At 38.7% G+C, this 27,853-nt stretch overlaps 2 protein-coding genes across 3 annotated transcripts in view; one reads left to right on the forward strand and one right to left on the reverse strand.

The window, feature by feature from the left end:
- The window catches only part of NDUFAF2 (NADH:ubiquinone oxidoreductase complex assembly factor 2), a 49,534-nt gene extending 23,264 nt beyond the window's left edge, over window positions 1–26,270 (reverse strand). Inside the window, exons 1-2 of the mRNA XM_042825842.1 lie at window positions 26,126–26,270; window positions 4,023–4,112 (exon numbers count right to left, since the gene is read on the reverse strand). Coding sequence (XP_042681776.1) covers window positions 4,023–4,112; window positions 26,126–26,252 — 217 coding nt within the window. The 5' untranslated portion in view covers window positions 26,253–26,270. The remainder of the gene's footprint in view (window positions 1–4,022; window positions 4,113–26,125) is intronic.
- A 178-nt stretch (window positions 26,271–26,448) lies between these two features.
- ERCC8 (ERCC excision repair 8, CSA ubiquitin ligase complex subunit) overlaps window positions 26,449–27,853 on the forward strand; it is a 35,320-nt gene continuing 33,915 nt past the window's right edge. For both annotated transcript variants that reach the window (XM_042825738.1, XM_042825739.1), the window contains exon 1: window positions 26,449–26,571. In XM_042825738.1, the coding sequence (XP_042681672.1) occupies window positions 26,495–26,571 (77 nt within the window). In that variant the 5' untranslated portion in view covers window positions 26,449–26,494. The remainder of the gene's footprint in view (window positions 26,572–27,853) is intronic.

The following is a 27,853-nucleotide window of genomic DNA, read 5'->3' on the forward strand; positions in this document are numbered from 1 at the left end:
GGTGTGATATATATATATATATATATATATATATTTATATATATTTATATATATATATATATAAATATTTTGAGCACCCTATCTCTGATTTCCAAGCAGGCAGGTGTTATGCAGTATTTGACCACAAGTACACTCCTAAAAAAAGGCCAGTGACAGCTGCAGCTAGAAAAGATTTCCACATGAACACTCATCTTACACATTAACAAAACAAAGTGCTCTCACACCCTGTCAGCCAAAATGCTTCAAAATGGCAAAAGCAGCCAAGTTTACATATATGTACTGACCACAAGTAAAGCATGCTTGTCTGCCTCCAAAGCTTTAGGAAAATGAATTGATTGCCTCCATTTCCAATTAATTATGGTAGTGCTCTTAATTTACCTGGATGGCACTTCCTGTTTTCTGTATGCACTGTAATGTCACCTTTGTCTAAAAGGAATTTTGCAATATAACTGGACGTTTTCTACCTTAAGAACCTTGCGCTCTTTTACTAGCACTCATTTGCAATCTCATTAGTATGCATGAGATTTTCATTGAACTTTAAGACTCCTACTGGCACATAAGGCACTATAATGAATGCAAAAGTGAGTATGCAAATTAAGACTACCATTAATCACTGAATGTTACCAGGAAAAAAATGCAAGACAGGGAGTAGATGAGCTTTATTGCAGCATGAAGCATGCATTCTCAGGAATCACTGTAGGCATGTAAAATTGCTGATCTCCTCTTGGGAGCACTACTGACATGTCCTGAGGAAGTAAATTACATATTCTACAATAGGTCAACATTCAGAATTAACATTACAGAAAGGTTATCTGTTGGCTGCATCCATATTGCCCAGGGAAAAGAAAAGCATACTTCCTTGCCTCGTACTAAAATATAAGAGGCTTAATCTAAGCAAAAATATGTAATCTTCAAATTGTGTGCATGGGTTACAATCATTAGAACAGCTTAGGTTGGAAGGGACTTTAACAATTATCCAGTTCCACATACTCCCTGCCATGGGCAGGGCTGCACCCCACCAGCTCAGGCTGCCCAGTGCCCCATCAAACCTGACCTTGAATGCTTTCAGGGATGGGGCATCCACAGTTTGTATGCGGCACCTTCCAAGTAAAAAATTCTAACAACTAACCTAAATCTTCCCTCTTTTAGTTTAAAGCCATTCCCTCTTCTCCTATCTCTACAAGACTGTGTATAAAGTTAGTCCACCCCTCCTGCTGGAAAGCTTCCTTCAAGTATTGGAAGGCTGCACTGAGGTCCCCTCTGGAGCCTTCTCTTCTCCAAGCTGAGCAAGCCCAGCTCCCTCAGTCCTTGTAAGAGAGGTGCTCCAGCACTGATCACCTTTGCAGCCCTCCTCTGGATCACTCTAACAACTCCACGTCTTTCCCGTGCTGGGAGCCTCAGGCTTGGATGCCATAATGCAGATGGGACCCCAAGAGGGCAGAGCAGAGGGGGACAATCCCCTCCCTCACCGGCCACCTCTCTTTCAATGCATCCCAGAATGCAGTTGGCCTTCTGGGCTGCAGGCACAAAAGATGGCTCATGCACAGCTTTTCATTCACTAGGATTCTTAGGACCTTCTCTGCAGGATTACTTTCTAAATTCAAAACCACTGTATAAAAAGTGTACAGTCAGTTAATGCTAAAGAGAACACAAGGAATTACAATTCCATTTTTACAATATGGAGTATGTTTCAGTTCAACAAAAGCCTTAATAGACATTCAAGCCCTCTGAAGTATCCATGGGTCTGATTAACTTCAGAAATTAAATCCGGCACAGCACTTTAAAACAATTGTCTTTAAGAGGAAAACTCAGTGTAAACCTTTCAGCCATATACTCAGTAAACTTCCAGGACTATCATTCAAACATCCACTCCCAAGTCTGAGAAACAGCTTGCACAGACTGAGCCTACTATGTGGATGTTTGGCACATTTATTTGCCTTATAGCTTCCTACTCAGTCTCACCCTATTTGATATTTATAACTTGATTAACACAATTCCCAAGTTCCCTTAGTTTACTAGCTGTACAGGCAGTATGCCCTAGAAATACAACAAGATTTATCCCAGTCCCCCTTCAAATTTCATTCAGTCTCTCATACTCCCTAAGCAACCCATGACTGATTCCACGCAAGTTTTTGGCCCTTAAATATTTCCAGGGACAGTACTATTGTTCATAAAGGTTACAAGACTTTCCTAGCTGTACAATGTGATATAAGCAAACTGAGAGAAGTGCCAGGATGAGTGGCTTTACATGACATGGTCACTATGGATTAGATACTAGTGAAAAAGCTGTGCCTGGCAGAACCAAGCACAAGTGAAAGCAGCTCTGTAGAAAAAAAGAAGAGGAAACAAGGCAGCACAGATTTTAGCACAATTCTTCAAGTGGAAAGACTGAGAAGGCTTGGAAAGAGAATGCTAGTGCTGAAAGTGCGGGTAAAACTGAAGCAGAGACAATGTAAATGTCAGACTACTTGCATGCTATTTGGAGAGAAGGTTCCTGGAGATCTAAGAATGTGCCTGGCAGAGAAGATTTAGAAAACAAAAGCTACCCCCCCCAAAAGATCAAAGAATAAAAAAAGAAAAATAGTAAGAAATATTATACAGCCTTCTAATCTTATACAAATCTTTTACTGTTGAGAGGAAACAGCAAGTGCTTCAGAGATCCTCCTGCAAAGCCTCAGAACATTTGCTGGAACAACCACAGTACACAACAGCATGAGCTATCAAGTGAACACCCACAGGAAAAATGCACTGGAAATTTTTCAAAAGTCTGGATAGAAGACTGAAAGTTAAGCACAGACCTTTAGAGCCTGGGAAGCATCCGATTTCCCCTTTCCTCATAAAGAAGAAAACTAAAAGGATAGAATTAAATAGCCTTCAGCAAAGTGCGTCTAAAATCCCTGTGTTACACCATACCCACTCAGCTGACTGGCTTCTATAGTATCACTTGCACTCTCCAGTCTTTTCATAGAATCACAGAACAGTTTGAAGGGACCTCAAGGACAACTAAGCTCCAACCCTGCTGCCACATGCAGGGCCACCAACCGCCACATCTAATACTAGACCAGGCTGCCTAGGGCATTCTTTCCCATTTCTTACTCAGATTATTTTTTATTTCACAGGAGGCAGGAAAGAAGTAGAGAGAATTCCACATCAATAATTTACATGCCAAAATGTAGCAAATACACCATAATTTCCTGAATAGCCTCTTCAAATACACAATTACTATTAGTTTTGGCTACTAAAAACTACTTTAAAAACTATACATATTGTTTAAATTGACACTGAACAAAAACTAAAAAATTGGTTAGCCTTTTTTTGGTGGAATTCCTATGCTTCAAGGTTCTTTGCTTATACAGAGTTCATAAATCATACTTAAAGCCACTCCAGGCTAAATCTCCTACAACCTCAAGGAACAACATGCAATCCCATTCTCCTTTCTCTCTTCCAAAGGCTGCTTAGTTAATCTTAAAAAATTCCTCTAGCTTCCCTGAATTTATCTGAAACTTTGGGACATAGAAAGAAAATTTTCTTATAACTGATGAGGAAAAAAAAACAAAACATTAATTGCTTTATGGGCTCTCCAACTCCCTACAAGACTATGCAAGGAAAAGTACTAGAAGCCAGATATGGCGATTAAAACAATGATTTTTAAAAAGCCCCATCACTGTGCCACCAATAATTGAGCTGACCTACAAACTGACACTGCAGTAAAGGCATAATTAGCAACTTAGTTTGGTTATTCTATCACATCCCCCCCAGGCACAAAGATTTTCACATCTAATAGGAGAAAGTCATAATCAGGCAGATTTTATTTACATTTTTATTACGTACTCATTTCCTAAACATTACTTATTTGTAAAGGAGTCACTTTAGAAATTCATATCAAATCAGTTATAAAAAAGTAACCCAAAATGAAAAACAGGAGACAGCCTATTCACACAGCAAGACATTCCATTAAAAAAATGAATCTAAACTCAATGACAAAGTTATCTTGAAATAAAACCAAAATATTCAAGATTTACCTTCCCATTCTGTTGGAAAGTCACCCATCTCGTACTGGTATGCTTGCCGATTTACTGCTTCTACAAACCTTCTTTCAGGTTTAATTTGCCCTACAGCAAAAAAGAAACAGTTATATATATATGCATATAAATATATATACACACACACACACACACATACAATATTTAAAATACTAATTATAGTATTGTTTTGAAAGAACTCTTATTCACACAAATGTAGTAATGTCTGGAAGATAAAAAATGAAGGATTTAAATAGCGAGAAAATGATTATCACCAAGATATCTATTTGAGATACTATCTATTTCAGTAACTTCATCATAAATTTACCTGTTATGTTGCCCACTTGGATTATTAATGGCCCAAACTGTCTACCTCATTGTACATCAAGACTAACACTCCTTTTGAAAACACTTCACTGAGGACCCATAAATCAAACCTGCATTTCCCTTCATTCCCTTTGCTGGCAAGGGTCCGGAAACTTGAAAATGCTATAGAGGAAAAAAAATCAGCACAGACTTCACTGGTGAGCTCTGCCAAATGTTCAAGCCACATCAGACCCATTGGTGGCAATGGCTCTGGGCACATGAGCCTTTCCACATGCTTAACAGCTAACTATTTACTGCATTAAAAAATGAAAAACATAAAGATCACTCTGATAGGAAATATTCAATACATCAAAAGAGGAACCATTGTGGAGAAGCTGTATCTACAACCCACTCAGATTCTGCAACAGTCAGAAACGAAAAACTGAGGCTTGACTGGTGATACAGAACACAGCAGATGCATTGTCTGAGGAATACATAGTGTTCATTTAAGCTTTTAAAAATATATTTAAAATATTTTAATCACTGCAGTCTTCACTTTTTGAAGTCCCAAAAACTTTTAAATCTAGTAGATAATACAAAATATGTAAAATTTCTCCATTCTTCACAGAGAAAAGACTTAATTCCCCAGCCTCTTTCTGCCAGGCCCTTGAGGCTGTTATGATTTGACATCCTGCAGAAATACTGAAATAAATATCCACCTAAAATATTTTTTTCATATTGCAAGACAGTTGTTGCAATTTACTCATCTCTGCATACTATTGCTCACTGTTAAGTACTTAGCTCAGCAAAACAGTAAGAACTTCCACAGATATTGCTGATCCTGTATGAGTCTAGGAATTAACACTTTTCTTCATTACTGTAAAGTAATGAAGAACACTCTCCTTGGAGAGTGTTTACAAGGAGAGTGGTTAGGCCCTGGAACGGGCTGCCCAGGGAGGTTGTGGATGCCCCGTCCTTGGATGTGTTCAAGGCCAGGTTGGACGGGGTCCTGGGCAACCTGATCTGAATGTGTATGTTTGGTGGCCCTGCTAGGCAGGGGGGTTGGAACTACATGATCCTTGAGGTCCCTTCCAACCCGGGTGATTCTGTGATTCTGTGAAAGTCACCACTTCATACTGCAAACGCAGCACCATTTAAACAACTGTCCAGTATTTGAGTTCCACACAGAGATACAAGAACACAGTGATTAAACACCAGCAAGCATAAAGGAGTTTGTTTTTCCACTCCTAACACAAACTGTGATTGATGCTGGTAGTGAGAATTCATTGCACTGTAACTTGCAGTCAGATTGAATAGGATCATTCAAGGCTTCAGAATACTTGCAATATATGACAGAACGATCAAAGAAAAGATTATCAAGGCAGTTTCAATACATTTGTAGGTGTTGGTGCCATATCTTGGGATTGCCCTCTAGATGTTAATCCCAGTCCCACAAGATGACTTGTATATATCAATTCTGTAACTTTATTATTATTTTTAATACTAAGGACAATGTGGTTATTGGTCACAGCCAACATGTTCATGAAGACAAGGTCCTGTTAAACTAACTTAATTTCCTTTTACAACAAGGTCATCCATCTAGTTGACCAAGGGACACCAACTGATGCTATTTTCTTGGATTTCAGTACAGCTTTTGTCCTTCTGGACAAAATGTCCAGCATACAGCTAGACAGAAACATAATGTAATGGTTATATGAGGGTGGCAGTAAGTCACTAGCAGGGTTTCCCAGAGCTCCATTTTAGGGTCAGCCCTCTTTAATGCTTATGTATACCACTTGGACGTAGGACTAGAATGTGTTTTGAGCAAGTTTGCTGACTAGGAAATTAGGAGGAGCTGCTGACTCCATCAAGGGTGGAGAGGTTTTGTAGAGAGATCTAGACAAATGAAAGATCTGAACAATCATCAGCTGCATGAAGTTTAACAAGTGCTGGATTAGGGGCAACCATAACTATAGATATAGCCTGGGGATGAGACACCGGAGAGCATGTTCAATGAAAGAGATTTGGGGTCTTGGTTAAGAGCAAGCTGAACATCAATTAACAGTGTGCCCAGATCACCAGGAAGGCCAGCAGTTCAGGTTGTGCTTCCAGGAAGAGTTTCCTAACCAGATGGTGAAACGGCACTAGAACAGGCTCTACAGGGCAGTGCTCACAGCACCGAAATGTTAGTGCTCAGGAAGCATTTGCATGATGCTCACAGATCCATGGTCTGATTTTTTTAGTAGTAGTGTGGAGTCAGAAGATTAGTCCAGCCTTATGGGTTCCTTCTTACTCAGGACATTCTATGATTCTAATACGTGATTACACATATTATATAAATTCCTAGGTCAGAGAAAAGATTGAAACCATATTGCTTCTTATCTTTGATGTTTATTCTATTGAAGCAAAAACAAACAAACAAAAACAAACAAACAAAAAACAACCACCCACAAAATATCCAAAAGATGGAAAAAAACCCACAAAAACACCACACTATTATCAAAGAAAGGCAGCTGTTGAGCAGTAAGAAAGAAACAATCTCTGCCTCTGCTAAACAGAGTATTTTGTCAGAGCATTTAGGGCTAAATGGATTGTAAACCAAATGAGGATACTTGTTCTGAGACATGACAAATTTCTTTCAAGCAGCTAGATTAAAACCACTCCTAAATAAAATGTGAGATAAGCAAAACAGAGTTCTCTGGATCCAGATGTTCTACAGCATCTTCTTTAGAGTCAAAAAGGTGAAGAAATACAAAACAAAACAAAAAGTAATAAAGAAAACACCACCCCAAATCACAGCCCTAGCCCAAGTTAGAAACTAAGCCCAAATTGCATGTTTCCACTGCATTGTAACATCACATTTCAAGTCTGCAGGGGCTTTCTGCTTGAGTACGTCTGCAACATCTAAACAGAATGTATCACTCAACAGGCACACTTTGAGTAAGAGCCCAGAGCAGCACAGAAACCATCAATAGGTATGGTAAACTCCACAGAAAGAGAACTAGAAGGCGTAATTTGAAGCGTGAATAACCATACTTAACATTTGGTGTAACTACTTTACATTAATGTCCTGAAAGCTGAAGAATCAGCAAAGGAGCAATTCTGATGCTGATGATTCTTCATTCTTAAATAAATGGTCAAGAGCTGTAGATAGCAAAATATCTGCTCTAACAGAAGCGTCCGGACATTAAAATTTGTCTAGAAATGTCTCATCATTTTATTCACCTGACTGTCAAACAGCTTATGGTGAAAGAGAAGACTCACAGTTCTATGCATGCTTGCAGCCTCCAAAGAGCTTGACAAACAGTAAATGTTGCTGCAACTGCAGAGAAAGTACTTGGGACTTCAGACTGAAAATTCTCTAGGAAAGAAACCTGCTTTGATGCTCATTTCAGACTTTACGCAAGCACATGTAGGCCATCCTCTGCTTTTTGGTCATTGCAAGACATTCAAACTGGTCGAATGGGTACAAGAATGATGCTCTTCTCTCTAACATTAAATAGTTCACTTTAATAAAATCACAATGCTGCAAACAATTATGAGCTTCTGTGTAGCCAACTTGTGCTCACTTACTTTTATGTCAAAGATGTGAATGACAGCATCCTGTGCTATAATTCCTGGAAAGAAAATCTAACAGTCTAAAAAGGATGTACTTATAGCTCTACTAGAGCTAACAGCCCATGGATTTTACATGTATTTATGCAAACTTTATGTTTCGAAAGCTTGCTGTACTCTCCAGACAGTGTCAGTTTAAAAATGCTTTTTATTGCAGTCTGACTGAGAAACAAACTCTCTCAGTGGTCGCTGAGATTTAAAAAGCTCTGCCAAATGCTCTGGTGCCTAGTCCCCAGCAAGATGTATCAAACATGGTCCCTATTTTTAGCTCATCGAAAAGCCCTGCAAATTGTACCGCATGAAAGCAACACAAAGCCCCAGACAGATAATACACCTTTACAAAGAACCTCTGTTTTGTAAATTAACCTACAATACACTTACTGGAAACATGCAATATCACAATTCTTTTTCCAACAAAGGTGCAAATAAAGCCAGTATAAGCATAATTTCTGGAATAGCTGATGGATGTCTTGTGCTCTGGCATGTAGAAGCTTATTCCCAACTGTTCTTTCAGTTTGTTTTGGTCTATCAGATTCAAGAAATTGTTTTCTACCAATTACTGCCAAAACGTGAAAAGAATCCAGTAACAAAGTACCAAATATTTTCTGTAATTGCATGAAAACCTATTTAAAACAGGGATTTAGCATGTATAAAAGGGAATTTAGCAAGTAGATATGAAATGGTACAATCACTTGTATTTCATAAATAAAAACAATGCATGAAGATAAACAAAATGGCCGTCATGCAGGGAATAGAAATGGGCAAGTGACAGCAAGGGTATGAATTGTAAATGAAATGAAAAGAAAGTTACAGCTGTGGAGAACACCAATTAAACAATACAACCCCACAAAGCAGTGCTACATTCTGGTTTGAATGATTAATTATGTTTCAGTTATACATCATTCACAAACTCTCATTTGCCGTTTCTTTTTTTCTTTTACAGTATAAATCAAATTACTACAGCCAGCTGCACTAAAGGAGCTAATGCTATTATTTTTTTTTTAAATAAATTTTAATCAATTTTACAAAAGGATTTCAGGTTTGAGATTGGCCAAGAACATTTAGTCATATACAAGGACTGAATAGAATTACGGCTAATACTGTGCACTGTACTTTGAAGATCACAGAATACCAGTATGCTATCTTGTTTGCTTTTCTCTGCAGAGCATAGAGAAGTAAAAATAAGAGCACAACTTCTGAAGTAAAGGGCAAGAATTATATGTTATTCGTTCTGTCATGAAAGTTGTGAAATTAAACTTCACAGCTGCGCTTGCACTATTTGGTACAGCCTGAGACAGAACATTTGAGAGCAAAAGAAAGGCATCAATAAAGTCCAATGTCCAGAGACAGGAAAACAAAACAAAGATGCAGATACATCAACATCCCACAAAAAATAAACTCCCACTATGGTTCAGTTGCTCATTGCCACCTGCAAAGCAATTACACAACTCTTAGCAGCATCTCAGCTAGATGTGAACAGAGTTCCTAATATTTAAGACATGAGACACAGTTAGACTCCATCTAAGCATGCCAGTGTGGCTCCAAAGTTGGTGGTGTGGACTATAATCTGTTTTAACAGCCCTAGTACCATCTAAGTGGCTCTATCTGCAAACACTAATGTCAACTTGAGACACACTGAATGTGATTATTCTGTTAAAAAATACATACATGTCTCTCTGCCCATCTAGTAGGTGAAGTAACATTATTTGGGTATTCTCACATGCTTCAAATAACAAAATAAATGCTTATAGAAGCTTAGTTACTGATGTTTTTCAGGTTAGGAGTATCATTTTGGTACCTTTTTTTTTTTTTTTTTTTTTTTTTTTAAATGAGATCAAATAACACTTCCTAAAAAGTACAATTTCTTAGTGGACTAAGACTCATAACACAGAATCCTTCAAAAGCTTTATAAAAATATATATGTTTGAATTAACTCTTGCTTTATACTGCTAACTACTTTTTAACCTCTGCTTCAGAAGTTTGTGTCTTTATGCTTGAGTGTCCCCATTACACTCATTACTGAATGTGTTTTCCAATAATACTCTTACAGAAGGGAAAAAAAAAAAAACAGCATTTTAGCTGACTTCGGTCAGGTCAAAAGTGGTGCAAGCAGTGAAGAAAGAAGAAAACTTTCACAAAAAAACAACGTGTTGCAACAACGTCTCATTCTCCTTCAGAACTATTTGGAACACTGAAAGAAAGGAGTGGAAGAGGGAAAAACTAGCTGAAAACCAAATCAGCCAACCCAGGAATTAATCTCCTCCAATTTGGGAGTTTCCATGGTCACCTGGCATTTCAGCAAAACAAACGTGCACAAAAGAACCACCATCATGACCACCAGTCCTCTCTGGTCAGTTTTTCTACTTCCCCAGTTTGACTCACTCAATAAATTTCGGGGTAACCAGCAGAGGTCCATGAGCTTTATATTCATGCAAATTTTATACTCACATAGCTTCTAAAAACCTTTTTAGAAGTATTTGACAGTTCAGGACTTTTCAGGTACTTTTCGAAGATTTCTATGTTCCTAAACTGCATTTTAATTTTCACAAGTAAGACTAAAAATACAGTTGTGTTACTATACTTTCCTAAGTTAATCCCTAAAATGTAAACTCATAGAAATAATGACGTTCACAGAGATTCTTATTACTGCAAAGTTATCAAATTAATCTCATTAGAATTCCAGCACACTCCTTTCTGATTCAAGAAGCTATGGTATGTGATCCTCATGCTTATATACTGAGATGTCACACAAACTCTTTTATTCGTAAATGTCTCAACATGCTAAGAAGCTGTACTGATGTTACAGCTGCACACGACCTGTGTTTCATCATACTAAAGCACAATTCTGCAATGAAACGAGAAACCATGCAGCTCCTAAGGAAAGCAAGTGAAAAAGTAGTTTTTCAGCATGTTCAAGTGAAACTTAGTGTGCAAGAAGCACTGAATACAGATTGAAGATACTTAAACACAAGTAATACAAAACAAAACAACAACAAAAAAACCCCAAAACCAAAAAACACAAACAACCTTCCCATAGTAAGTCATACAGCAGCAAAAGACTCTCCAGGTTATATCCTGATTTGCATTTGTCCTGGTGCTAAAGAAACAGTATCAGCTACAAAAAACTCCTTTATCAGTTTCTGGAACATCTACCTGTCTACTGATCTCAGAATTATTTTGGTTGACACTGCTTAGCTTGCAAGACATGTTGAAACTGCAGCACAGGATGATGCAGATACAGATCACTACGAGGAAAAGGCTTATGAATAGAATTGTGTGGGTATAGCAGCCTCACCCTGCACTGGAAGTTACATGTGCAGTACTCAATGCATTGAGATGAGAAATGAATACTTCAACATCCTCTTTGCTGTAGTCCTCTAAAGCACAGGTATTTTGAAACATGGATATCAAAGAAGTTGTAATCTCTCAAAGATGCTGATCATTATGATAGTGTTTCTACTAAAAAGGAAGTACTACAACATTTAAAAATTTTCCCCACACATCTGCTTCAATGGAAACACAAAGGGAAAGCCAGACACAAAAATTCATTTCCAGAAGATACATCTGTTCAATTATATTACGACATTTGTCTCAACATCCTTTCTTATAATTGTTTTGACAACCTCAACTTGTTTTTGCAAATGCATACTTCCTTTTTAAATGACCAACATGATGGAACTTCTTATTCAAAAACAAAATTCAGGTCTTGCATAGCCGCTCATACATCTGTGTGTGTGCCTATGAATGCGATGGAGCAAATGCGTGTTGAAGAGATGAGATTTCCACCCCTAAGAGAGATGATCTACTTTTGCACATTTTGTTATCATTCATTCTCAACTCTGGGAATTTACTACAAAATCAAATTACCTATATGATACCTTCTGTAATTACCAGTAAGAGTCTTATTTTTCCAGTTAAGGATACTTTTGATTTTTAGCAGAAATTTACATGCCATACAGATTAGTAAATGTACATTTTAGTATCAATATTTAGTTCAAATCAATTAAACTGAGATATCATTTCCTTCTGGTTGCCTGTATTTTTCTTTAATCCTGGTGAGTGTAGGACCTTATTACAAGTAATTTGCTACCATAAGGCTAAGGAAAAAAATGCTACCCTCACAATTTTTGTCATTTTTCCCTCACTTCCCCTGCAGGCTGCTACTGTTGATGGCCTTTATGGAAATCAAAATTCTATCAGTAGCTGCAAATTTCATGAGACGTCCATCTTCATGCTGAATTTCCAACTGAGTGTCAAAACAATCTGTGGGTTTCTTCCTGATGAAGCATACTTTGAATTGTAAATTTCTGCAATTTTCTCATGTTAGAATTTGAGCTGCACTAAAACAGAGCTAACCCAGATACAGAGCCTAGAAGCTTGAGACAGGCCATTTTTCTCCTCATTCTCACTGTCACTGAAAGGGTTAAATAGCCCATGGAAAATGGCTTGTTTAAACAATCTTTTATATAAAAAAAAAATTGAATCTCTTCCTCTATTCCTTTTAGTTATAACATAAAATAGGAAGGCCTTCTGTATATTCCAAAGGCTTCTTCATTTTGGACTGTTTTGCATTGATTAAAAAAATAAATCAGAAATTGGCTGCAGTAAGACTTAACACAATTTCCCACAGTGTCAAAATTATCAAATATTCAAGGAGGAAAAATTCACTTTGCAGCGAAAGGTTGATTCTTCTAAATCCTCACATTAACTGCTGAAGGAAAAAGGAAAACACGTAAGTAAATATCTAAGACTGAAGCTGTTAGCATAATTTTGAACAGTTTTCCTTTAATGTAGTAAAACAAAATAAGATTTCCTATTCTAATACTGCAGTTTAAAAGGCACACACAGCCTACCCATTGTAAAATAGCAACCCAAGTATTCTTCTGCTTTAAAAGAATACCTGTTTCTCTCTTCTGTAGACATTACCACGAAATATCTAAAACAATACTACTTTGCCAGTTTGCAAGCAGACTAAATAATCCAGTTATTACATACCCTTCTCATTTCCTTTCCATATAAAGGAATACCATTCCAGTGAGAAACTCCCTAATAAAAACAATGTATGCATTTATTTGCTAAGCACTACCTGCCTTCTATTTGTTTTCTCCTCTCCTGGGATGAATGCATGTACTGAGGCCAGCGGCTGGGAGGAAATATTAAACTGTATATCACCAACACTAGAAACTATGATTTTGTTTCAGATGTTTCAACAAAAAAAACTATCTCCCAAAACAAAGGCCTGTTATTCAGTTCACACAAGAATTTAATGGGGCACCTGCTTTTGTATACACAAAATTTAAAGTTTATTTTTAGAACAAGGAAAACAAGCTAAAAGTGAGCAGCTACAGAATAATTCCCTCGCTGAAGACCATTAACGAGGTTTTAGCACTTTTTTCCAACTGAAGCATTAATTTGGTGAAGCTTCTCTTGCACGTGTCAGGTGACCTTCACTACATTCTCTTACATGAACTGGATTGACTGGTGACTTGAATATACTTCCAAACTGAGGAAACTAGCTGATCCTTACAACTTCTGTAAATGGTTTCTTAACCATAACTATGATTTGTTGAATTTAAAAAACCAACCAGCCAAATAAAAAACAAAACAGAACAAAACAAAAACAAACAACCAAACAACAGCAACAAATGAAACAGTGAGAGAACTATTCTGTCAAAAAGCAGGTTTATTTCAACAACTAGCCCAAGGTAAGAAAGCTGGTAAGGGGCCACATGCTAGTTAGGCACAAAATGAGCAGACCAGTAGGGCAACTTACTCACAGTAGAGACTACTTGGGCTTTCTTTTACACCATGCTCATTAAACTGGTCCACATAAACTTGTTATTAGAACAGAAATTCCATTACCAGCTTGACAAAAAAATAATATAAACATCCCAAAATATTATTTCAGTAGATCTCTTTTTGCTTCATGGAATCACAACATCCAAGACCAAATATTGCTCAGATTTTATTTCGATTTCACAGTCAAATATTTATTAGTGTTACCAGTAAGACAAAAGCACACCTTAATCTCCTCTTTAATGCCAGTCATTTGGCATAGTGAAGCAGATGTTCAGTCACAGGTCTCAGCACTTGAGTTACAGATTCTGTCTCGCAGAGCAGATAGTAAAAATGACAATTACTGAATGCAATTACTGAATTATAATAGCTTTCATTCTAACAGTTTCTGGAATATTGCACTATTTCATTACATTTATCTAAGGAGGTTGCCAGAAAGAACAGGAGGTATAACAAGAAAATCTGTGTATATTTGACAAAATATCTACAGAAACACCACCAACAGTACTTACTACAATATTTACAAAGCACAGGCACCAGGAATCCATTCTAAGCATGTTTATCCATTGTGATTTGCCATTTTTTGATCACTCAGCTTAAATTTAGTTTTATCTTACATAATTCAGAAAGTAGTACACAGATACATTTCATACATGCAATTCTGGAATATCACACAACGTTCCTAAAAATCAACACCATCGCAAGCTAAATAAAATGCTTTCATACACTGAGGGGTTGGAAATAGGCAATCTTTAAGGTCCATTCCAACCCAAGACATTCCATGATTATACGATTACAATTAAACGAGTTAAATAACCTAGTAATATAGACATAGATGAAAATACTCAAGCTTAAATGCTTAACACAAGGTAACAATTTTAAAATATCGGCACATTTTCAATAGGGATACAAATATGAAGCCAGCAAATGACTCTGTCACTGTTAGAATCAAGAACAAACAACATCTCACCGTATGCAAGTAGAATCCTCTCCTTCCCTCGCTTCTTTTGAGGTAACTCTGAATCACAGAATCACCAAGTTAGGAAAAGGTTTCTAAGATCATCCAGTCCATCCGCCCACTCACCACCACTGACCTATCTTCCTTCGTACCACGTCTGCGTGTTTCTTTAACGCCTTCAAGGACAGTAACTCAACCGCCTCTTCAGGCAGCCTGTTCTAGCACCCAACCACTCTTCTGGAGATTAAATTTTTCCCAGCATCCAACCTGAACCTCCCCTGGTGCAACTTGAGACCATTCCCTCTCATCCCATCACTAGTTAAGCAGGAGCAGAGGCTGACCTCCACCTCGCTATAACCTCCTTTCAGGTAGTAAACTTTTATAGTAAATGCTAACATTTGTCGATAGTATGCCTTAACTGTATTCTAGTTCTCTCCACTAAGACATTGCTTCCAAATGTATAAGTCAGTGTGGCTGTCCCCTTTCACTCACTTTTCTGGACTACACATTTTTTCTAAATCTAAAACAGCATCTGAAAGCTTCTGAAGCATTAGGCACCATCTACAGGTCTTTTTGAAAGTAACACACACCTTTGAAACTTTTGGTCATCCTACTGTCAACTGCTGATAGGCTTATTTAGTCATAACTTAAAAGCTTTTATTCCTATTCTGAATGCAATGTGTTACCATTCCTCATTACTGAGAGGTCTCTATGTTTGTACTTACTTAGTCTGTCTCATAATTATTTTCTCCATTCAACTTCTTAGCACCATCAAACATCTTTTAGGTGTACTATCCAAATACCTCCCAATACTGATATACAGGAAACTATTTTGTTGTCTGCCAGATGTACATTGTTTGTTAGAGCTCTAACGTTTCTCATATGAAAAAAAACAAAAACAAAAACAATATTCTTATGAGCTGTTTCTCCATTTAAAATATTTTGCAGTCTCTCACATTTTCTAACATTCTAACATTCTGTATGCAGAATCAAGGCTAACAAATAAAGCAGTATTCAGTAAGTCACAAGCTCTGGCCTTAGAATAGAAAGTTTTCTTAATTCATACAAATGTAACTTCCATCATCTGTGAGCTTCTTCAGCATGGCAGAATGAATGCTGCTGGAAGTTTCTTGGGAAGCTCTCCTAATGTAAGGAGTATATAAAACTATTCAGCAGTATGCATGTACAAATGAGCAGATTATTTGTAAAAGGATAAAATGCCACTGCTACTTGTGAACTGCCACTAATAGAGATGTTTCTATACTCTTCACACTCGGAGAGTGCGAGGAGGAAGGAATGAGAAAGTCCACTGAATACTGCATACACATCATAACTTTCCTTACTGAGAGAGTTACTGCATGGTTGAAAAAAATATGGAAAAACAACAACAACCTGTCCCAAATTATAATATAGAATTATTTCTTTTCAATCAGAACTGTACCAAGAGATGCCAGGAAGCGTGCAAGGAAACAAGCAAGAAAGTCAACAGATCATGCTGTCAATTTTAGACATCATAATGTTTTTCAGAAAATACAAAAAAATTTTATATGATAACCAAACAGATGGAAATTCTCATTCTTTAACTAGACTGACACTTCAGATTAAAATGAGAGCTACTCCCGTTCAAGAAACAGATATGCCATTCCCGAAACAATGAAGTCAATTTTGCAGAGACTAAACTGATATTATTATATCCCATTATATCTTTATGAAATTTACTTACAATTGAATTTTTGAACTTACAATTGAATGTTTAAAAAACAACAGGCATTAATGCACAGTAGAATACTGTGAGAAAAAATAATAGTTCCTTCTTTGGGGATGGGTAGGAACATCTCTGCAGGGTTAAGGCTCTCCATAATCTCTACTGCAAGTACAGTTCTGTTCTCTTCCTCTCTGATTAGACTGCTTTAAATGGCAGTTATAAATGGACTGAACCCTAAATACCTATTGCTGCCCAACATTTAAGCTACGATTGAAAAGTACTTTTCATGCTCTCTAAAATGCTTATTTTTAACTAAAACCATTACAAAAGAAAACCTGATCCAAGTCTTTATCTTCTGTTACCTATTTCCAATGTACAATTAGTCTTCCATGACACATCCTAAAATATGTCAACAATACTGCACTCAAAACAAGCAAACAGAAAAATCACAGATCTTTCTTGCTATGGTTACATTTCTCTCTCTTGTGAACTTCATTGACTTCCAGTTTTTTCTGCTGTGTCAGCATTCTGAACAGCAAGACGAGCTAGAGAGCACCAGTGCCAACTAAACAGGATCAGAAATACGCAACTCCAAGCCTGTAGCATTGCCTGGAGTTGTGACTAAAGTGCAGGACCCAGCACTCTGTCTTGCACTTAGTATTTGGTGGAATGAGAAACAAAAAAAGCTCTCTGCAGATTATGAAAACACAATAAGGAAGAAAAAAATATTTGAGATTTCCAGCACCATTAATACTCCAAGGAATATATACAGGTACCATCACAGGGCTGGCAGAAACAATGAGCAGAAATCATCACTCCATCTGCATTGCATGGAGCAATATCAGTGTAACAGCACAGATGTCTATAATCCACCTAGCAGCCTGTATAAATCCACACCTGATCAATACAGAACAAATGACCTGGCAACTGTAATTTTAGCATTATGTAATGCCTAACAGTATTTTCTCTAAACACTTCAGTAAATCTATCCTGCCTACGCAGCCAGGAAACCAGTCTGTGAAGCTATGCCTTCTTTCAGGCCTTGCCCTCCAATTGAGGAATAACAAAAACATTTCAAAGTAAAGAAAGCAAGAATTATTTCCTTTCCACACTCAACTAGAAAGAGGGCTTGAATTTGTACTGTATAGATCAACACAGAACAAAGCATGGCACAGAATTGCCTTTGGATTCCACTGTGCTCCAATTATAATAATGAATTTAATTTCTTCTAGTCCACATGATTCAATTACAATTAATTCCCCAAACACCTTTAGTAAGCTGCGTTAGTACTTCAAGTTATGCCATCCCTTACCACTACAGAAAGATTTCTTTCACTAACTCTTTTCACCAAGGATAATGCTTCTACAATGATCCAAGAACAAACGAGGAAGGGAACACAATCCCTTTCAGCACCAAAGAGGCCAGAACATGATTTTAATCAACAGCTGCTTTATTTCAACTATCAGAGGTAATGTAGCTTTGTGAAAGCATTTCTGTAACATGTTTAAAGATAAGCAAGCAAACTGTAAAAATTTCCTACAAGCCAGAGACTACTGAAAGTATTCCAGCTGCGAAGCAAGTAGATGAGTGTTTGAAAGAAGAGACTGAAATGGTCGATTAACACATACTTAAACATTTTAACATTCCAAACTTTTAAGCCAGAGCAATTCCAGTTAACTTTTTCAAGTTGTGTATGATTTTTTTTTAAAATGCTTACAGAAGAAAAAAAAGCATTCAGAGTAACAGCTTTTCCATCTGAACAGACTGATAAACTCAACTAAGGAAAAAACAAACATCACTAATAGTTTCTATTCACCACCATTTGATTAATTCTTCCCGTTATCAGAGTGGTGCAAGGTGGAAAGTAAATTCGGTTAAGTGCAATTGTAGGCTCCAAATAATCTTTGTGATATGGTACACAATTCACTGCACTTTGATTTTCCACGCAGTGGGCCTCCAGACAGAACCTAGATCATTCTTCAGAAGTATCTTTAGGACAGTATCTTAGATATCTGCATCTTCCCTCAAGTAGTACAATTTGCAGTTTTGTTCCTTCCTCATCCCTCCCCCAAAAGTATACTGGTTGCACTAAGATGATTTCTGTGTAAACTAGTAATATTAACAGCTATGAAACCACGTGACAAAATTCAATCCAGAGTTTTTGTAAACTCTTCTAAAGATCACACGATATTCATATCATACATACATTACATATTTTAACAATTTTCAAATGCATTACTACAAGACATTCGGATAACTATTCTTCAAACAATAGCTTACTACGTATTTGCACATACACTCAACAAAGCTTAGAGACAAACTTGGCCAGACAGCCAAATGCAGAGCCGTCACTCAGGAGGGAGTTCAGGACATGTTGCTGGTGAAGCTTTATCCCTTCCTGTAGAGTAGATGCAACTGGCTACAAGATGCATCTGTGACCTATGCTTGTTCCTTATTTAAGCTGCCTGCTCACCACCTGGTACGATGATAAAGCAAAATGCTAAATATATAATAGCCAGGACACAGACTAGGTAGGAGTAATGGATTGCGCTGTTGCACCTTGGAACAACAGAAACCAGACAACTACTCATAACTGACAGATGCCTATATTCCTCCTTTAGAGCACAGTCAGTCACACCTTGAAATACTATGGTTCTAAAAAATCTAGAAGTCAATCTGATCTCGAAACAGACTGAGCCTCCTTCCACAACTCAAGAAAGCCCTGTCTGGGAGCCATCCAAGAGGAGCTTCTCAGAAGCATTACCTTATCACTGCACAGACCACAGACCACGCAGACTTACAGTACGCCTGAGGGGAAGGAAGTAGAGTATTAGTAGAGGTTCCACTGACATTACAGAACCTCTTAAAATCTTCAGATTGGCAATCTTCTTTCTTGGTGGGATGTTTAAAATAACTTCTTCCATATGTTTAATATATGCCAAAAATCTGTGACTCCAACAAATCATACCATATCTTCCTACCAATCTACATTTTGTTCAATCTACGAAACAAAAATCAGAATCTCACATCTAATCCTATAAAAGCCAATGAGTTAAATTAGCTCAGCTTGCAAGTGCCACAGCTAGCTTGAGGGACACAGGGTAAGGAACGAACAAGATCTCTCCCTTTCAGCTGTAGAAAGCTATAATGCAAATAGCTGAGCCAATCTCACTTCATCATCTTCAGGTTCACTAGAGATCCTGGCTCCAATGTTCTGGAATTTATCCAATACTACTACATACCTGGGTCAGACTCAAAATCAGAAAGTGTCCATTTTCCAGCTTCGGCTCAGAAACTGCTTACAGAATGTGTCTTTTACCAGACACGACAGAAATTTCACAAAAACAGCTGATTTCATAAACTATCACATTCCCAATTAACTACTGCAAGAACAATCTAGGAAATCACAGTACATGACACTGAAGTAATATCACGATTTGTTTAATAAAATAAATTGCTGTTGGTCCTGTATTCGTGTTTCTCAAATCAGGCATGAAACGTTCTTTTTTTAAATGATGAAATATCCACATTACAATACCAAATATATTTTAATAACAAAAACAGGTATTTATACTTCATCTGAAGTAATTCTTACCTAGACACAGAACTGACACTACACTGAATTTTTAAAACATTATCTCAGAGAGATGAGACAATAACCACAATTTATTTCTAGAACTACTGCTTTGACTCCTTCGTAATCATCACTACAAGAGGGTCAATTCAGAATTTGGCTTTGTGCAGTAAGATAGCCATTCTCAATGCTTTTACAAATATGAGCAAAGAAAAAAAAAAATGAGTACCTTGCAAATCTCCACTTTCATAGATAGGCAAAAATGAACAGTGCAGCCCTGATTCTGTAGAACTATTATAATTATCCAAAGTGAATGTGGACTAGCAAGCAGTTCAACTAGCATTTGAGCTAGAACTGCTACTCAAAGTAGCAAACCCGTCTCATTCTCACACTTGCTGTTTTTTTGCTCCCTTACGCTGAGGTACTGCACAGTCTGTGCCATCGTCCACAGCAGGCGACGACTCCTCCTCCCAAAAGGAAGTGTCCTGGTTAGACAAAAGAAGGACCCAGTATGAGCCTGCACAAGCATCTGCAGCAAGAGTGGGAGAAGACAGGATAAAAAGGCAGGCATGAGCAGCCCCATGAAGGACCATTCCAGTTCAGTTTTATTTGACAAATACTTTTTTTCTGCTAGCTCTGTTTGGAGATTTACTGTACCATGGAAACAAACTTGGATTTTTAATTCTTTTTTATTAGTATAGGTAACTAGTTTCTCACAAAACCACTACGTTTATCTTAGGAAATTTCAGAATTCAGCATTTCTATTATATTGCTCAAATCAACTATTTATAATTTGTGTTTATAATTTAAACCCCAATACATGCCACATGTATTAAATTAAATACATACAGAACCTCTCTTTCAGTAACTATCTCACAAGAATGGTGAAAAGAACGGTAAAGTTTTGCAAGACAGCAGAAGCTTTGTCAAGGACTTAAAAAGAACCCATGTATTTGAGAAAAAATGTCCCAAGTTGTTTTTTGTTGTTGTTGTTGCTTTTTGTTTTTTTTTAAATCTGATGCAGTAAAAGAGATAACACATGAGGGGTTGACTCTAATCAAGCCCTTGTTCATTAACTAATATTTCCTAACTAACTACAAATAGAGAGATATGCGTTACTTCCACTTAAAAAGGTCTTATTACTGTAACTGAAATACTCATAGTTCCACAATCTGACATTATTAACATCAGGACAAACTTTTGTTTTGTAAATCTTGTAGAATATTAGTTCATTTGAAGTTTAAAGTATTTTCTAAATTGTGTTGCTTTCCCCCCCCACACACTGCTCCTGTAAGCTGTACCTTCCCAACACCCTGTTTCTTAAAAAAAAATATTCTTAACATTTGTTCAAATGAGCAAAAAAGGTATCTCTTTAATACCTTGCTGCTCGACACATTTGTTTGAACACAGTTCTACATAAGCCACAGATTTTGCCACTCAATCCTATTCCTGTCCAATTCCTAATCTAATTTGGTACTTTAAAAGTCCACACACACAAAAAAAACAAAAAAAAAAAAAAACAAAAAAACCCACAAAAAGCTTATTTCACAAAGCAGAAATCAAACCTAACTCCTTACCACCTTTGCCATTCTTCAGAAGAAACTAAGAAGGTTGCAGTGGCCCACAGAGTAGTACACCAGCCTTCCTCAGCTCCTTTTATTTCACTTCCCCTTTACTGCAGCTCCTCAACTGCACTCTTGTTCTAGTTTTTGCCCCTTTTTATTATACCTACTACTTTTTAAAAATAATACTATAGCCTATTTACTTTTTAAGTGTTTTAATGTTTCTCCTAATCTTACTTACACTAATAAACAGCTATCTACCAAAAAAAGAATATACCAAATAAACTACCAGAAAGAGTAGGCATCAAAAATTTTGATGAGACAATCAAAACTAACAAAGCATTTGGACAATAATTATAATCTTGATTACTCAAACTCATACAATTGAGTAGAAATTTCTTAAACAGAGATGCTAGTAAAACATTTCCTATAGGAAATAGCTAGATACATTTCAAATCTCTGCTGTACATTACACTTGTTCTGCAGCTTACTAATATAATTCCAAACCCTAGACCTCCACACAGATCATGTTTACTACACATTCATATTTCTGCAGTGATTAAGTTCCAAGGATGAAATGTGGGCAGGGCTGCTAACGGTTTCAAAGGAAAGGAACAAAAGCCATCAGACAGATGATTTTTCCTGCCACTTTGGACTCACAACAGGCTCACCTGTACTAAACTACAATGGAATGACGTATTGGTGACTCATACTGCTTTTAATCATATGGTTAGGAAAAGAAAGCACAAGCAAGTCAGCACAAGTACCCTACAGTTATTTTAACCTAGAAAAGATACACCTAGACAAACACATTTGCAACAGCCATCAAAATGACTGCACTGAAACATGTTCTTCGCAGCTACCAAAAGGGCTGTTGTTTACAATCCTGCAGGTGGCTGCTATTTAAGTCAACGTGATTGTTAAAACCATCTCAGATTGTACTAGTTATTGAAAACATCTTTACATGTACAAAAAGAAACAGAAAAAGTTAGTAGAAATATATTTTAACTTCCTTTGTGTTCATTTCTTGTTTTTGGCCACCAGACATTAAAATAAATAAATAAATAAAAAAGAAAGAAACCAAGACCAGGCAAAAGTAACAGATACAGAGCATGAGTGAATACAGGCTCTCAAATCAAAGCCTGAATAATTAAAAGTAACAAATGTGCAGCGTGTAAAGCTTAATGCTGGCAGGCAAGATTAGCATGGTCAGCATCTTTGTATATCAGTATCAGTGTACACACCAAAGATCAACAAGCAAGTTACTGCACATACATATTATCACTTCTTGCTCTTTGTGGTTTTAAAGTTGGTGAGCTCAACATACCATGCGTGTTGTCAACTCACTGCTGGCAGCTGCAGGAAAAAAGCATATCACTGCACCCAAACACTGTTCTTCAAATATTAATGCTTTTACAATCTGCAGTAAGCTCTTTGCAGTGTAACTGCTTTGCTACATAACATACCAGACATACTGAAAAGCTATTCTGTCATTCCAGAATCACTCTCCTTAAAGCTGGTAGTCTTCAATGCAAGTTTAATTTCTGTACACATACACATACAGTTATTTTAGAGCTCAGCTTCCCTTAGTCTCAAAGGAAAGCTCTATTTCATGAGTCCTGATTAGGAGTTGTTTCTGAAACTATGTTGCCACCATCTGGACAAACTGAACCTGTCAGCTATTACTGGATGTTACACCATAAAAACTCCCAGAGGAGAAAACACCTTCTCAGTGCTTTCATTTTAATATTCTAAATAATTAATTCTCTCAACATTTGGTAACAAAGTCATTAATCCAAATTCGAATGCTGAGTTTTTTTTACCTGAAAATAGATGTCTCTAATTAAAACATGTATAAAAGCTATCCACCAATGCTTAAAAAGTCCAGTTTGAACTTCTTTTCTTAATATGCATCAATAATCTGTATAGTGATCTACGATGCTTTATAATCACTTTATACATGTTTCATACCATCAGGATCTGTTTCTGCTTCTTCCTTGGGTTTCATTTTTGTTAGCAAGAAAGGTAATTGTCAAATGGAAAGTGTTAGCTTTAACCTCAGAAGATAAGCTTCAGAGAGGAGATGTTTTCCTTCCATAAAGCGTTACAAGAATGCTTCAATCTAGTCTTCAGCAAATCATATTTCAGATATTATGGTATTTTTGTTTTGCTGTTGGTTTATTTTAAAGATGGAATCCTCACTTATGAAACATTTCAAAACCTAACAATATACTGGATGCCAAGACAGTATGGTGGCCAAGTGTGCATCATTTTACACTTCTTCCCTCTCCTCTCCCCCTCCACTTGCAAACTTCAAACTACGCATACTGCAGACATTTAGTTCTGAGAAGCAGACAGAATGTAGTAAGTAACTCTGAATCACATGTTGAAAAACTTGAGGAAAAATCAAAATTGACCACTTAGATCTGCCTGTTTTGCTCCTTACTAACGTAGACAAGGCCCCAGCATTCAAGGGAGCTGTAGAACCAGGACTGAGTAAGGAAAAGAACAACTGAAAAACACAGGGCATCAATCATTTGCATTACAAGCTCCATGCAATTTTATTCTAACCTCCATCAAAGATCAGCAAAGACCAAAAGAAAGCTGGCAGAAAGCTTTTGCTTAAAACACATAAAGACACAAAATGCTGTTTGCATATCTTTTCTTGCCCCCAGCTGAAGCTAGAATCCCTCTGCCAGTCTGAAAAAAAGACAAGCCCCAGGCCTGGGTCTTGAGAAAAAGCAGCAGCTGTTTGTTTTGCATGGTTTTAACAGCTTATTTAGTCAGGTGCAGTACAAAGACAGAGGAAAATTCAGAAATAACAACAATAATTCAGCAAACCCACACTGTAACACATAAATCACTACTATAAACACAATGTGCCAGAGTCTTTAAAAGATATATAAAATGCAGATTTCACCAGCTTTAGCCAGACTTGGAATCACCGAGTTTATAAGGGCCAGCCCTTACTGCTCAATTTAATCTCTCAAGAATTATGCTCATTACTTCTATTTTAAGAAAAAAAGTCAGAAACTCAAAGGATACCAGGTATGACCTATTCTTAGAACCACTGCAATTCTTCAGTAAATTTAAAAACTTCTCCTATGCTCCTGTCCAATAACTATGTCCTATCTTCCTACTCTCTTACTGCTACTGCAATTACAATAAAGTTCTAAATACAGAGATTAATCTTAAAGCTTCAGAAGAGAGCTCTCAAGGTGAAACACCCACTTGCAAAAGTTCAAGATCTAGAAAAAACTGCCAGTATTTCCAGTAAAGCAGGTCCCTCTGATCGGTAAATTAAGGCTGACAGTAAAGTAATTTCAGGACCATAAACAAAGAATCTGGTTGTAGGTTCTACTCCTTTCCATAAGCAAGAAGGTTCGACCATACAATGGAGCTATTTATTTGTGTCTGAAACCACGAACCTCTTTAAGGATATTTGTTCATTACTTGGCACTGTCATCGTCTGAAATATTTCTTCCCCTCATCTCATTAAATCTGAAATTTACTGGATTTCAGCTATCGCTATATTGGAATGCCAGGTATCTATGCTTTGACTGATAAGCAAGCATAAACCGTTGCAGTGTATTTACTCCTCCAACTCTTGTGGTTTCTGTTTCGACTCTCTTTTCCACTCAGCCTAACAGATGAAGATTATCTGAGTAAGAAAAGTTTTCCGTTTGTGAACTCCATTCTATGAAGTCCTCTGAACAGGAATACAAATTTGTCCAGAATACAGACCGTTTTCCTTATAATCCTTTTGTACACCTCTCAAAGTCACCATAAGCTGCAAGAGGGAAGTCCAAAAGCTGAAAGAAAAGCAGAGAAAGCTTGGAATTGTCCCACTGTCATTGTAACCAGGAGGATTCACACACAGCCAACAAGGACATACTCATATCACTCTTCCAGATGCCAGTCCAGCAGACGTGTTCAATATCACTGCCAGTCCTTCAAAAAGCGTGCAACAAAACCAATCAGAGAACTGATAAGATGCTGAACTGGAAACGTTATTTGTGTCAGAAGGGGAGATGTGTGCCTGCCCTTGCACTTCAGGAAGGACACCGACCTTTAGGACTGCAGCCTCACACCTCATGCTTCTGATCCACCACACCACGGGGCACAGGTCTGCATGGGGAGCAGCCACGTAAAACACACCTAGTACAGCAAGTGGGTAAGAAAGGCTGTATAGGAAGAGGCGTGATGGCTGTAAGCACTGCAGCAGGTGCACACACGACCCTTAGACACGCCTCTTTGGTTAAATGACGCGGAGCCGTGCAGCGTCCGCGCAGCGCGATGTAAGGACACGGTGCAAGCACACCGAGGTTCCTCAAACCGAAACTCGGCGTTCTTCAAACCAAGTCACGGCCCGCAGCCGCCCGCCGCCCCTCACAACCGCTCCGCAACCCGGGCCGAGGGCGGAAGGCGTCACTCTGCCCTGCGCTGCCCGGGGCGGTGCGCTCAGCGCGGGGCGGCGTTCCCTGCAGTCCCGCCCCGAACGCCGCACTGCTTGTGCTCTCGCGGGCTGCGCCGCAGCGCTCGATCCGCGTCCCGGCGAGGCAACCCGAGAGGAGACCCCGTGCGTACCTGCGCCGGTCTGGTGCTGAGGCACGCGGTAGTACTTGTTGCCGAACTGGTCGGTGCCCACCAGCTCCTTCTCTGGCCCCAGGAGCCGCAGGCGCAGGGCCCGCAGCGCCTGCCAGGCGCGGCCCATCCCTGAAGCGAGCACGCGCACACCCCCACCGCAGCCGCCCGCAGAGCGCGACCCCCGTCCACGGGCAGCTCCGCCCCCGCGGCGCCAATCACGTGATCCTACTCCGTCAGCTCCTCCCGCTCGCCGGCGGGCATGCCAGCAACACCGCTTGCAATTGGCGGAAGCCTTCCTACCTCCAGCCAATCCCAGCCAGCACAGACCCAAGATGGCGGAGCGGTGCCGAGCGGCGGTGCCGTCCTACCATGTTGGGGTTTATTTCGGCTCGTCAGGCCGGACTCGACGATCCCTCGCGGCTGCGCCGGGCTGAGTCCACACGCAGGTAGAGAGGCCTGCGGGGAAAGAGGCTGAGGCTGGCCTGCGTGGGGCGGGCCCGCAGCGGCCGCTTCACGCTCGGGGGCTGACCTGAGCCCTGGGCCCGACCTGAGCCCGGGGCCGTCCTCTTCTCTCCTGTGCGCGGGCCGAGGGCCGGGCTCTACCCCATCGCCTGCACCGGGAGTGGGGCGAGGTGGGGCGAAGCGGGCGGCAGTCCTCCAGCGTGACCTGGCGCCATGCCCGGCAGGGGCTGTCCTGTACGCGCCGGTACTCATCCGGGAAGGGTTCGATAGGATTTGTGTTGGAAGTTGGGAATTGCCCCGGGGCAGGCGGATGAGTGGTGTGTGACTGAGTTGGATACAGACGACGATAAGGCGCTGCGCAGTGCCACTCGGTTCTGCCTCACCGCGCTCAGAGGCTCTTTCTACTGATGTGTGACTGTGCTGTGTTTCACGAAAAGGCCAGACCTAGGTGGTGCTTGGGCTCACGCATCAGCTCGACCCCGTTTTTCCCATAAGCACACCTGTTGGCTGCTGACAAAAGAGTTGGATGCAGGACTATTGTTAGGTTTGTAAAAGCTTTTCTGGAAAATGGTGACTGAAGAGAGGGGCTTATTAATACAACTGTCAAAGACAGTAATGTAATGATATTTGGTCATTAGCAAAGAATCTGTTTTGCAGCTGTTTTCAAGATGAATTAGGTAAAGCCAGTCTCTGCAGTTGCTCACAGCATCTGCAGCTGGAAGGATTTGTGTTGGATCCACACACGGAGGTTGCCGTGTGTTTACTTGTGTATTTGCCTTCAGTTGGAATTTTGTGACTGCATATAAAAAGAATCTATAACTTAAATAGATTATCAATAATAAAGTATGCAATTTATAGTTGTAATTGGTGGAATTGCCCTAATTCAGAAAGCTCATTTCTGGTTTGTGCTGTATCATAATAGGTACTTTGTGCCCCTTCAGCTTGTGTAGCATTCAATGTTGAGAAAGAAGCAAAATAGGCACAGTCTATATTGCTGAAAAAACCGCATACCTAACATTTTTGCCTTCTCTGCATTTTCATTTTGAATTAATAGAAATCGCACATCATCTTCAATAGATTTAAGGCACATGACTTGAAATGTAGTTCCAAAACATTTAATTAAGGCGAGGTATTGCTTCAGTTTTGAGCTCAGAAATTTTAAGTATTTTGTGAATATCAAAATTCTCACATAATTCTATTCTATTCTACATATTTTGAATTAGCTTGAAGCGTTCTGTGCATACTGTTCATCACTCTGCCTCTAAC

The sequence above is a fragment of the Centrocercus urophasianus genome, unplaced genomic scaffold (genome assembly GCF_019232065.1).
Source record: "Centrocercus urophasianus isolate 14NV4802_14NV808 unplaced genomic scaffold, USGS_Curo_1.0 seq_25, whole genome shotgun sequence".
Lineage (NCBI taxonomy): Eukaryota > Metazoa > Chordata > Aves > Galliformes > Phasianidae > Centrocercus > Centrocercus urophasianus.